The 14,241-nt window shown below is 33.7% G+C and overlaps 1 protein-coding gene across 1 annotated transcript in view; it reads left to right on the top strand.

Moving 5' to 3' along the window:
- LOC126881744 (uncharacterized) overlaps positions 1-14,241 on the top strand; it is a 258,343-nt gene that overhangs the window by 219,328 nt on the left and 24,774 nt on the right. The window contains exon 3 of the mRNA XM_050646215.1: positions 1,058-1,234. Within this exon, the coding sequence (XP_050502172.1) occupies positions 1,058-1,234 (177 nt within the window). The remainder of the gene's footprint in view (positions 1-1,057; positions 1,235-14,241) is intronic.

Here is a 14,241-nt window from a genome sequence, read left to right as displayed (position 1 = left end):
TAACGATTGACCAAAATAAGAGACACATCGATCTGACCGTTCAAAAATTATGACGGATACAAATTTCTGTCAAAATGAGAAACTCGCCCTGTATATTATTAAACAATGGGAGCAGACACTTTTTAATGGTCATTTGTTGTTCCCCATAGGAGCCTCTATACGAGGTAGGAGTATGTACAGTTCCTCATGACTCACCCTGTATGTATAAATTATATCATGACATGAGAAACTATTGTACAGAACTGAAATGTGTACTCTATTAACTTTTACTGAGTCAAGGCTCAGTAGAGTTAATAGAGTTTTCTACAACCACAGTTTTTGCTAAATATAAAAATCACAATTTCCAAACGCAGATTTATTATAACAATAAATTATAAATTTTAAAGTGAGTTTAATTAATACTAATCAATTTAAATTCCTTATACCTAAACAAATTACACAGAAATCAGTTAAAAAACTAATGCACTACATTAATTTGTTTGAATTTAAACTATTTTAAGCAATTATTACAAAATAAACATTTGACGTTATATTTACGCAGTCACGGATTTACACCAAACCTACTTCATTCGACGTATCTTGCTAAGGTTGCTAAATCCTTATTGGTTAATTGATAATTATAAAATATTTATTAAGAATAAAATTGTAAAATAAAATAGTTGTAACATCCATAATTTAATTTGTATTCGATAATTAAGTAAGTATAATAATTGTCTTACAGGTTATACTTGTCTACACTTTAACAACAGCTGTAAACAGAATATATAACGTTACTCAGAATGAGGTAGTCTACTCTGCAGAAAAGACTTTCCGGCACAGAAACGTCACTTTTCTGCACACTAATGTTATATATCTTATACTGTGAGAAAATGTCAACTTTGTTAACATAAAACTGTGCAGAAAAATGCACTTTAAATAGTGGTTGTAGAAAATACTTTATTATTGTTTTGTTTCGGAACTTGTGATACATCGTTCACGGTTTGGCAGCATCGCCGACTTTCTCCAGATTTTTCTAACACTCTCCGGAAGCCATTAACTGTTCTTTTTTCTATTGCAGCCCTTCCAGAGGAAGGTCCGAAGATATCAGGTGGACGTCCTCGCTATCAAGTGGGCGATACGGTTCGTGTGAATTGCACATCGGGCAAATCCAAACCAGCGGCGCAGCTTAATTGGATGATCAACGGGGAACCGGCAGATCCGAAATTTCTCAAAGGGCCCGAAACGGTTGTACTTGGTAAGTTATGCTGATGTATACAAAAGTATCACAACTGGAGTTTTGGACAATATATTTATTTTAATTAATATATTTATATTGACAAACATATTTAAATAAATTAAACATAGAAAATTGTTAGAAAAACAAGAAGATGAACTTCAGATAGGGCTCGTCAAGTTCAATATTTGTTTTTATTATCAAAGCAATAACGTTTGAACAAATTACAAGAATAATTTAAAAGTTACCAACGCGTGTGTTTTTGTTTTTCAATTACCACACAACTTATAAATTTACATCACCAGCTATCTCAGCGACAAACTAATATATGATGTGGAATCGTGGACGTTTAACAATTTTTAGGTCGGATAATAAATAATGAAAATCACTATGTGCGTTACAAGTGTTTATTCAAAGAAAGGATTTTAGAAGATGAGGTGTGAAAGTTCACACAACACAACGAGATTGTTACCCAGATGTTTCTAATATTACCAGAGGGAGATTTGAAATTAGGCAAAAACTGTCTATATCCTCGAAAGAAACGGTTATGGATAAATGGATCATTCTTTCCGATAGACTAACCAATAAAACTTAAAGACTATTCAGATATGTACAGTGTACAGGTCTGAACAAAACTGTAATTTAAGGAGCATCCTCCATTGAGAAAAATGAACATGCTACAAGCTGAAATGTGGAATTTCAAAAAAAATCTATGGTAGTAAGATCAAAGCCTTTCAAATGTGTGTCTACAGATAAATTCTACGCGTATCCTGGACAGAATAGACAACCAACTTGTCAATGAAGAAGAGCTTCATTATGAAAGACACGGTATTAAAAAAAAGTACACAGAGCATATCCAATTTACTTCGACAAGTAGCCAAGAGAAAGAAGACTTTTCTAGAAAATCCAAAAAAGTTATTAGCAAATCGTCGCTTAAGATGCAAAAGCTCACAACCCACAAATGTGTTTTTGTACAGAAGAGTAAAAAACATTCTCTGACTCTGCCTACGAAAATTGTTAGACCTAAACGGAGAATTCTTGATTCAATATAAAGGTATTAATATACCTTGATATTAAATCAACAATTCTCTATGTAGGCGATTTTCGCATGCAGATAATAATTGTTTGTTCTCCTGTGGAAAATCTTATTTGTGGGTTGCGAGCTTTTGCATCTTAAGCGACGAAATGGATATTGAAATTTCAGAAGTGGAAATTGAACGTCAAAATAAATATATTTTAAATTAAACTTGAGTTTATTTCCCAATAAAAGTAGAAAATTATATTAATATGGCAATAGAAAATATCTTCAGAACAAAATAGAGTCGTTTTAACAAAGCCATTGTGAATTGACAAAAGTCGTATAATAAAAATGAAGCTTATTATTGATCTGATCAGTTTCTATTCAGCTACTGCTTTCATTGCAAATAAGTGAATATTAACCGACGAGCGCTAAAATGGCATTTCTGCTAATTTTGTGCTACATATGAGTCTGTGACCGAGAAGTTCCAAACACGCCGATTCAGCATTATGCTAAAATGAGCTTGTCGTCGGAAATTTATGATCAGAAAGGTAATTAACGAGTGGATGGAATACGGAAATTGTATATTGATATATTAAATTAACTGCAAGAAACAATAATTGCATTAGAAACTATACTCTATTGTATATTTCACAGTCATTTCACAAGAATGATGGAGAAAGATCTGATAATATAGAACAAAGCTGGGAAATTATATTAATTTACTGTTGAAGGATAGCTTAAAAATCCGTATCATTGTCAAGCTTTTGACAAAAAGCAAGACAGTAACAATCCATATACTTACAGAGCTAATAACATAATATGTCTCCATAATACCAAAATCCTTAAAGATCAGAACGAGTCTAGTAATACTCTTACTCAGAGAAGGAGACAAATGCGACCTAAAGAGTAATTTTGTAGACTATAGACCCATATCGTTGCTCAGAGAAGTGTAAAAACTGTTTATGAGAGTTACTAACAATAAGTACACCAGGGCCTCGATTTTTAACCCTTCGCTTCATTATCGAACGTATTCGTTTCGTATCTGTTTAGTATACGAAGCGAATACGTTCGATAACGAAGCGAAGGGTCAAAAATCGAGGGCCAGACCGGCTTCCGCAAAGGGTATAGTACACCAGCCCATCTATTGACAATAAAGACATCGATAGAGAAGCCAAATAAATACAAATCACTCATATTTCTTGCCTTTAAAGACTATAAAAAGGCATTTTACAGTACATATCGAGATGTGGGCCGTAGAAGAGGTTATTAATAATTGTAAAATATATTCGAAATGTACACAACTACTACATAATATATGAAAACAGAACTATGCTAGCAACTGTTTAATTTATGCATAGAAAATCTCTTCAAAATTACAAATTGGTCCAATGTGGCATGAACGTAAGTAGCAACAAGTTAAACTACCTCAGATTCGCTTACGACATCGTGATTACTGCGAGTACCTTCGAGGAACTACAAACTATGAAAGAGAAACTAACAGAGCTTCCAATACACTTCAGCCCAAAATTTATAAATATGACAAAAACAGAAAAAAATAACAAACACACGACCCCAGACATAACTGTAAACAGCAATACATCTACTTAGACCAAATTCTGAAACTTAACAAATACAATCAAAATGGGGAAATCACTAGAAAAGTAAGACTGACATAAGCGTGATTTAGAAAACTCAGTTGTATACTTACATAAGACAGGTATATCACTAACGAAACTGAAGAAGAAGCGAGAATGAAGATCTTAATGAATAGACGATCGCCAGGTACTGATGGAATACCGAACGAACTGCTGAAATACGGCGGTCAGAAACTCACTAATTGTCTCACAATATTGTTTAACAAAATTTTAGACAGAGCAGAGATACCACAAGATTGGCACACCAGTATCACAATACCCATTTTTAAGAAATGACAAAGATCATATCCGGACAACTACAGAGGAATAACTCTCTTAAATACGACAATGAAGTTATTCACAGGCATACTCAAGGATAAATTGAATCACAGATAAAGAACAGAGAAGAACAGCAAGGATTCAGAAAAGACAGGTCGACGACGGCCGCAATATTTGACATGAAACAAGTTAAAGAGAAGTCGATAGAATATAACAAACCTGCATATATTTGCTTCGTAGACTTAACGAAAGCATTTGACAGAGTCAGACTTAGCGATATAATAAAGAAAATTAAGCAAAAAAGGATACCTCCAACAAACATTGTTGAAGTCATAAAACAAATGAACAATGACAACACGACAAAAAATAAAACAAACGACACCACTACGGCCAACATACCAACACCAGGAGGAATCAGGCAGGGAAACACTCAGTCCATTTCTACTCAATATGCTAATGGATGAAATAATAGAAGATGTGGAATCGCTACAACTAGGATAGAGACTCGGCCACAGTAGAATCAGTATAGTGTGCTATGCGGATTATGCAGGCCTAATTGCAGAGGACGGGGATGACCTACAAAGGCAACTTTATCGATTCTATCAAGCATGTCGACGACTCAACATGAACATATCCACGCAGAAAACAAAATGCATTACCATGAAACCCATAGAACAGCTAAACGAGCTCAAATATCTAGATGTGGAGTTACCAAGTTACCATGACCCAGCCAGAGACCTAAGAGGACAAATTAACAAGGCTGCTCTCTTGTCCGGATGTTTGAGAAATGTGGTCTGGAATAACCCATATATTAGAATGGACAGCAAAGTTAGAATTTATAAAACTTGCATCAGACCTGCTATGAACTATGGCATTGAATCAAGAGAAGACACCAATAAAACCAAAAGCATGCTACGAATAGCCGAAATGAAGACATTAAGAGCAATATCAGGGAAGACAAGAAGAGATAGAATACGAAACAACATCATCAGGGAACAATGCGGCGTGCAAGATGTAGTCAGATGGGGTAGGCAAAGACGAAGAGAATGGTTTAGTCATGTAAAAATAATGGAGGAGCACAGACTAACAAGAATTGCTCTAGAAGGAAAACCAGCGGGGAGACCACCAAAAAATGGAGAGATAGCTGGCAGTCTACCTCTCAAGGAATACTTCAACGTCGGACTTAACAGATCGGCAGATCTACAACAAGTATAAGAAGAAGAAGTTGTATACTTAATAACCACCAAATACCTCAGTACTGGAAGAGCAATGTTTTCAACCAGTACATCCTTCCTATCATGATATTATGGATGTCAAACATGATCCTAACCAAGCCATATATGAATAAATTAGCCACTACAGAAAGGGCAAGGGAGAGAGCAATATTAAATATACGACTGTCAGATTGAAAGACGAACGACTGGGACCAAAAACGATAGTCAAAAATATCACAAAAAAAAATTTCTAAACTCAAAATGGATCCTGAGCCTGTTTAAGATTTATATTTCATAGCTTTAGAACAATGAAACATAACGTCCAAGGAATGGGTATACAATTGAATGATCAGGATTGCATATATACTTTAGAGTTTACAGGTGATCATGTGGTGATATCAAATGACAAAGACGACATGGAATATATGCTCAGAAAACTAACTGGGCATAATAGAAATACCTGGGCGTCATCTTCGACCGTGTGGAAAAGAAAAATAGAAAATCGAATCATACAAGCATGAAGAGCTATAATATGCCGAAACGGAGTACTATAGAGTAAAGAAATATCAAAGAAAATAAAATGGAATATATTAAATGAGACAATGGTTCAAACTAGCCTACTATATGAAGCCAAGACATGGGGAATAACCTAGAAAAATAAGAAAAAGGTCGAAGCCACGTAAGTAAATGACATCAAAAGATCGATGAAAATATGAAGAGCAGAAAGAATCAGAAATGAAGTAATACAATAACAATTGGATATAGAGGGCACTATAGAGGATATTGACAGAAAATAGCTCATATGGTATGGACATATAAGCCGAATGGTTGACGAAAAATTGCCTAAAAAACTATGATGTGGCACTCCTAGAGAAGAAAAAACGAGGAAGACCACCACAAAGCTGGAAGATGGGTAGTTAGGAAACCGATTAGCAAATATATTTAAGTACATGTCGGAATGTCCCTGCTCTCTTGAATTGACGTTTCATATAATCTCCCCATTACCATGTCCCACTTTAGCATGCTTATCCTTGCTATGAGAGGCTCCAGGACTCCATCATTACACCTAGTCCACTAATCACTTCTAAGCATTCGTGGAAACTGTCATGTAATGTAAATAACCCCTTGAGTAAATTAGAGTATAGATACCTGCTACAAAAATTATATACGTGAAATTAGGAAATTAAGATTAATATGTGAAGATTAATGTGTGAAGGTTAATAGGGGAGTGCAATTAGAACGAAAACATGCATTGTTTAGAAATAATTCAAACAAGCTTATATTTTTCTAAAACTTCTTTTGTTAGTTTATATACAAGTTATAGTAAAAAGTTCTACTCGGAGATTTGGCCGCTAATTGTCTATTAATTGTTAAAGCAATAAGAATTGTTTTGTTTAAATAATTTTAAAAATATCGTTGAATTCATCATTTTACTTTGATGAAATATGTTTCTATTTTTTTTTTTGGTTATGCTGAATCCGAACACGGCAATACAATTTAAAAATTCTTATACAGAAGCTCCTATACAGTATGTTTGCGTAGCTAGGAACCACATGGAAAACTTTTTTATTATCAATTTTACGAAAAAAAAGTTATTCTTCATAAAATACTCTGGATAGTCGAAAATCTAAAACTCAACCACCAGATATAAAATTTTATCAGTTTTATAAGAGTTATGTCAAAAATATGAATTTCTTTAAAGAGTAAAGTATACCTTTTTATTCCAGAATATCAAAAAATGCTATTATAAAAAGTTGTTTGAAATTAAAAACTATGTTTTAATATACTATTTTCTACGAGCGTGCAAATATGTCTACTTTCGCGCACGCATTTTAGTTTAGAAAGTTTCACTTTTCCGCACGCGTATTACTTTTCCGCACGCGTGTTAATTTAGATATGTTAATATGGCCTTAAAGTAATTATAATACATGCAATAAACTAATATTTAGATATTATTTACTAATTTATTTCAAATATATCTTATTGTGTTCCTGTTTTAATGAAATTAACGCGAAAATTCGATGAAATAAAATTATTTTGACATAATATTCGAAAGTCAAATCGGTAGACAATAACAGTCGTTTTGAATCATCGTCATGGAAACCAAGATCGTCGTCATGCTAACTAATTATACTGAAAGTTTGGTTTTGACAACCTTGTCAAAGAATTAATTTGTGTATGTATTTTCATATTAATTAAATTAATTGATTAAGATTTGGTAATTTTTTAAAGACTCTTAGAAAAAATATTGTTCCTAACTCTTGCAGAAAGTCTCTTTTCCGCACTCGACTGCTTGCCGAACTCCCGCTTCGCGTCGTTCGGCAAAGTGTAGTCGCGTTCGGCGTCGTTCGGCAAAGTGTAGTCGCGTGCGGAAAAGAATGACTTTCTGCACTTGTTAGGAAAATAACTATTATATTATTCTAATCGAAAAAAAAAAAATCAATTTTTTCTAAAATTACGGATACCCATTATCATTTATTACAATTATTGTAACTATTTTATTATCAATTTTACGAAAAAAAGTTATTCTTTATAAAATGCTCTGCCTGGTCTAAAATATATGATACAACCATCAGATATCAAACTTTTTCAGTTTTGTACGAGGTATGTAAAAATAAGAATTTTTCTTGAGAGGCAAGTGCCTTTATTATTCAAAAAATTTTAATTAGAAGGATGTAGTTGAACACTGAAACTTATTTTTTAATTCCAAACAACTTTTCTTTATAACAATTTTCGATATTGTGAAATATAAAGGTACTTTACTCTTGAGTGAAATTCATATTTTTTGACATCCCTCGGATAAAATTAATAAAATTTTATTTTTGATGGTTGCATCTTAGATTATTAGTGATGCAAAGTATTTTATAAAGAATAACTTTTTTTCGTAAGACTGATAATAAAAAAGTAGTCAATAGGTCCAAGTTACGCAGACATACTGTATAAGAGCTAAAAAAAATTTTTTGTTGAACATTTATTATTGTTGAAGCTTATTAATAAATGTATTTTAGATAAGTTTTGGAGAAAAAAGTTTTGATCACTTTGTATAAGCATTTTTTAGCTGGTAATTTTCGGTATTTGTATTACATTTTTGTTATCTTTCTTAATTTTCTCAAAAACAAATAGTATATTTCATTTCTAAAGTAAAATAATTCAGTGTATTTTAAAGACTACATCCTGAGCTTTAAAAACACTCATAAAACTGTAATAGATCTGTTAAAAATTGAGTAATACCGTCTTAAAGTGGTGTTAATTCTGTAAAACTATAAAGTTTTCAAAAATTACATTTTTTAAGACGTCGTATCATTTGAATTAAATTTTTGAGATTTTTTTTGAATGAAAAATCGTTTAGTAAGGTGATTAAAAGGTAAGTTGTGCAAAATTGTGAGTACATATTATAAGAAAAATTGTATTAGTTACACATTTTTAAATAATTTTTAAACACAATTCATGTAGGTCTCAATTTCAGCCCACACCGTACTTATGCCCATACATTTTGTTTCTTTTTATTATAACCCTAAGATAGCTTAATTATTATTCTTTCATGTTCAATTTGTAAAATTTTATTTGATCAATTAGTTAAAAAATTACATTAAAATAACTCAACCGTGCAGTTCGCCGTACGCTAGTTTACAGTGTGCCAATGTTTGTGAGAAGGGTGACTAGCGTTATAAATAAAAAATTATAGAAGCTACAGATTTAATTTTGAAAAAATCTTTATATAGTCTGTTCGCTAAACTCAGACGCAACTTTCTAGATATTTTAGTCGGTAATTTTGCCAATTTTAGTAAAATTGACAAAAAATAATTACTAAATAGTTAATAATCACTAACTAGTAGTAATTTTGCCAATTTTTGCAAAATTGGCAAAAACCAAAAAAAAATCGACTAAAATATCTAGCCAGTTGCGTCTGAGTTTAGCGAACCGACTATATGAGGCTTTTTTTGTAAAGTTTTCTGAATTTTTCATTGGCCAAGTCAGTTTTTTTCAAAAATTTATATTTTCGGAGTTATTTAAAAAAACATCTATTTCCGCAGTTCATTTGTTTAATAAAAAAATGAAGCATCCACTTCTCGAGTAGAACTTTTTGATATGTTGTTTATTAAACATTTCTTAATGAAATTACAAAAAGTTCTATCTTGTTTGATTTTTTCCGAAGTGAAAATCTATAATATGCACTCCCCTATAATGTTAGATTACAAATTAAGGGATTTAATTTGTGATTTAACAGGCCTTCATTTATTCAGGCCTATGAATTTAAAAGAACTATGAAATTCGCTGCCAATATCGACAGAAATTTGCCTGTGCTTGACAGTATTCTCTCTTAAAGTAATATTTTGCTTTATTTCAAAAGCAACTCCCCACGCTCGAAGGTTCAGACATGTTTAAACTCATCCTAATATCGTTTGTGTCGAAGCGTGGCCTTAAAAGACTGCATCTCGTAGAGACACGCCACGAGAGACCGGTGTCAGAACATCGACGCCAGATACAAAAGAAAAGTTGCTTTAAATTGACTTTTATAGATCTGAACTCGCTTGTCGACAGAGGAAACATACTCTGACATGTTATGTATTGTGTAAAATGTATGGCGCATAAAGTTAGAAGTGACGTGTGTCCGGGACCGACAAGTGACGTTAAAAAAGATTGATGTGCAATCACCATAAAAACCGTTGTATACAGAAGGCGGTGGAAGTAAACATTTAGAGAGGGCGGAGGCTGAAGAAAACTGCTTTATCGATAACCGAGAAGATTAAATCTAAGCTTTCCAATAAGGGCACTTGATTGATCAATTGAGTGTTTGTTGTGATACAGGTTTCAATTTATTGTAGCGGAAAATTAATGTGTCATGTAAATAAAATGAGAGCCAAGCGGAGAAATTAAATTATATTAAAAATAAGTTATATTAACCGGTATTTATCTTTATCCCTTTATCTATTTATCTTTATATCTCTAGAATTATGGAAGTTGGACAAATTCCAGACGAATGGAGAAGCAATATACTAGTACCTATCTACAAATACAAGGAAAATATACAACAATGTACAAACTACAGGGCTATAAAACTACTTAGCCACACCATGAAAATATGGGAAAGAGTAAATAATTGATAGACGGATACGAGAAAAGACCCAAATATCCGAGAATCAATTTGGCTTTATGCAGGTCAGATCAACAACAGATGCAATTTTCATTATAAGGCAGTTGATGGAAAAATACAGGAGTAAAGAAACAAACGCTCATATGGTATTCATTGATCTTGAGAAAGCATATGATAGAGTTCCTCGAGAGATTCTGTGGTGTGCACTCAATAAAAAAGGAGTCCCTAGTGAATATGTATCGACTAGTGTTAGGAGAGTTGTGGGAGAGACTGAGAAATTTCATGTGAAAGTAGGATTGCACCAAGGCTCGGTGCTTAGTCCGTATTTATTCTAATTAGTTTTGGACCAGATAACAGCGAAACTACAGGGTAACATTCCATGGTGCTTAATGTATGCTGATGATGTCGTGTTAGTAGGAAATAGTGAAAGAGACTTAGAACAAAAACTGGAACAGTGGAGACAAGCTCTGGAGGAAAAAGGTTTAAAACTTAGTAGGACAAAAACAGAGTATTTGGAATGTTCATTTAAAGATGGAGCTACTACAAATAAAATGGTATCTTTGGATGGTGAAATGATTATGAAAAGCAATAGTTTTAAGTACCTAGGATCAGTATTACAGAGTAATGGAGAAATAGATGGAGATGCATGCAGTAGAATTCGGGCTGGATGGATGAAGTGGAAAGAAGCGAGTTTTGTGTTGTGTGACAGAAAAATTCCAATGAAGCTGAAGGGAAAATTCTATAAAACAGCCATAAGATCGGCTATGATGCACGGAACTGAATGTTGGTCAGTGAAAAAGAAAGAAGAACAACGAATGCATGTGGCGGAAATAAGAATGCTTAGATGGAAGAGTGGAGTGACAAAAAATGATAAAATTAAAAATTATGAGTATATTAAGGGAAGTCTAGGTGTGGCACCAATTGATGCCAAAATGAGAGAGCATAAGCTGAGATGGTTTGGTCATGTTCAACGTCGAGACGGTAATCACCCAATATGAAGAATTGCTGAAGTGCAGATTCCTGGAAGGAGTAGGAGAGGAAGACCAAAGAGGACGTAGGGGGAGACGATTAGGCAGGACATGTTGGTAAAGGGGATTAATATTGATATGACCCAAGATAGAATTGTATGGAGAAATACAATTGGGGAAGCACCCGCATAGGGATAAGGCAAAGAGAATAATTATTTTTATCTCTTTAACTCTGCGTAGTCGCACAGTTTTGTTCCTGAATCATCATAGCGTATTCTTCATGAGATCAGTTATGATATGCAAGATAACTTTAATTATAAATCTTATGCACCGTTATACAAAATTTGGACGTCAATCAAAATATATTATGCTTGTTTTATTGACTATAATAAAGCATTCGATAATGTACGATATGAACAATAATTAATGAATGTCCTGAAATCAAAGAAGGTAAACTATACTGACCTCAGGAGCCTATAAGAAGCGAGCAAAAGTACATGGTTGTCAGATGAAATTGAATTAAACGTGTGGTGAGGCAGGAATACGCACTGTCGCCAATTCTTTTTAATGACTACTTGGAAGATATCCTAAAAAAGGATACTCTTGACGGTGAATTAGCTGAAATAAAGGTAAATGGAGTTCCATTAACAACATAAGACATGTGGATATTACTGTCGTCTTAGCCGAAAATATTGACGATCTTCAAAGACTGGTAATCAGAATAGGCGAGTATGGAAAAGAATACGGTCTATCAGTGAAGTTCAAGAAGACAAAACTTTTAAGACAAAGAAATCCCGATTATCTTCTCATAAATGGAACCAATGTCAAACGGATAGGCCAATACGCATATCTTGGAATAATTATCAACTCCACAAATAATTACTTCCAGGAAATCAAAACCAGAATATAAAAGGCTAATGCAAAATTTATCAAAATAAAAAGAGTGCTCTGCACAAAAGATTTGAAGGTGGAGTTTAAAGTAAAGTTCACTAGGTGCTACGTTTTATCGACATTATTTTATGGAATGGAAGCTTGGACCTTAAATGCAGCATCAATGAACAACTGGAATGATTAGGGCTGTGGATCTATAGAAGAATTCTGAAAATATCGTAGACAGAACACGTCACAGACAAAGAGGTTCCGGGAAAGGTGAATAAATACATGGAAATCTTAAATACAATCAAAACAAGAAAATTAGAATATCTTGAACATATTGCACGTGAAGAGCAAGACAGCTTGCTCTAACTGATTAGGCAGGGAAAATCCAAGAAAATAGGAGTATAGAGAGACATATACAGTGGTGCTTTAAAGTCCTGCATCACCTAAGCGCCTTATAGTTTTTGAGGTTTAACACAAGTTTTTTGTATGTTTTTTAATTACTAGCTCAAAATTCTACAGAAAAGATTAAAATAATCTGATTGAATGGATTTCCCATAATCCGAGAAAATTATGAGGTGATTATTAAGTCGTTAAAGTACTATTAAATTGAATATTAATGACAAATTTGCAACATATTTTGACTATATAAGCACTGTAGTTACCCTAACACATTTATTCGCTCTTTGATTTTTGATAAAAAGGTCAAAATGTCATCCCAGACAAAAAAAAACTAAATTATCGAACGAAAAGCGATTTGAAATTATTTTTCACCATAAAAACGACAAATCTAGTCGCGAAATAGCATCCGCAGTAAACTGTAATCAATCTACAGTAATTAGAGTCATTAAGAAGTATGCTGAACAAGGAAAAATCGACGACAGACCGCGAATTTGGTAAGGTGATGTGGTGATGCAAGACTTTTTCACACCACTGTAATATCACGGCTGTGCATATCACGGCTGTGCATATCACGGCTGTGCAACCTGAGAAAATAGTAGGGATATAATGTACATGAAATGAACAATAAAACAATTATGATGATTGTCGACAACCGTCGCGGAGATGGTCGATACAAAAATGAGATATTTAACGATGTCAATTCCCCCCCCCCCTATACGATAATTTACTGTTTCTGGAATATGTAGGAGAATAAAATTCGTTCGAAAGGAGTTGTGCAGTCTATCATCCTCTATGCGGCACCAGTCTGTGCCTGTGTTTCCACGGCAGTGGAAACACAGGCACACAGGAGGCTCTTGTCAAAACTAGTCTGCTGCGGGTACTAAATGCTTACAGAACTGTGTCTACTGTTGCCTTGTGAGTTAGTAATCACCAGCTGTGTCCCCTTAGATGTGTTGGTGAGAGAAAGAGAGTGGATGCTTCAGCGGACAAATAAAAATATACAAGGTGGAACATCATAAGCAAGATAATACCATATTAACTGTGATGTGGCAGGATAAGTGAAATGCAACAGGGCATGTGGCACAGTAGCGGAAATTGCTAATACCGCATCTACGGAGCTGGCTGGACTGGTTGCTACTTGCACAGGTTCAAAAAGGCTTAATCAGATAATTTTCTGTATTTTGGGTCTTGGTACACTGTATCAAATAGCTACCGTTTTGGAGTGTGTCGTAAGAATAAGAGAAATTTATGAACTAGAGAGTGTTTTAGTCAGTGTAAGAGAACTTAGATGAGATGGTGCCAGATGAGAAATGTAATCAATCCCAACCAAAGACTTTTCTACTGTTGGGATATATTTCCAGGACTGATTGCAGCACTATCTGTATAAAAACAAACGGTGGACTTGCTAACTACCAACTCAATTGAGAAATGAACAATCAAAACTACCAACTTAATTGAGAAATGAACAATCAAATTTTAGAACAGATTTTTTATCCATACTAAACACGCAGCAAAATGCAGTAACCCGTAAACAGTAAA

The sequence above is a fragment of the Diabrotica virgifera genome, chromosome 3, assembly GCF_917563875.1.
Source record: "Diabrotica virgifera virgifera chromosome 3, PGI_DIABVI_V3a".
Taxonomy (NCBI): domain Eukaryota; kingdom Metazoa; phylum Arthropoda; class Insecta; order Coleoptera; family Chrysomelidae; genus Diabrotica; species Diabrotica virgifera.
The sequence above is the reverse complement of the archived record's forward strand: the minus strand, read 5'-3'. Positions and strand labels throughout refer to the sequence as shown.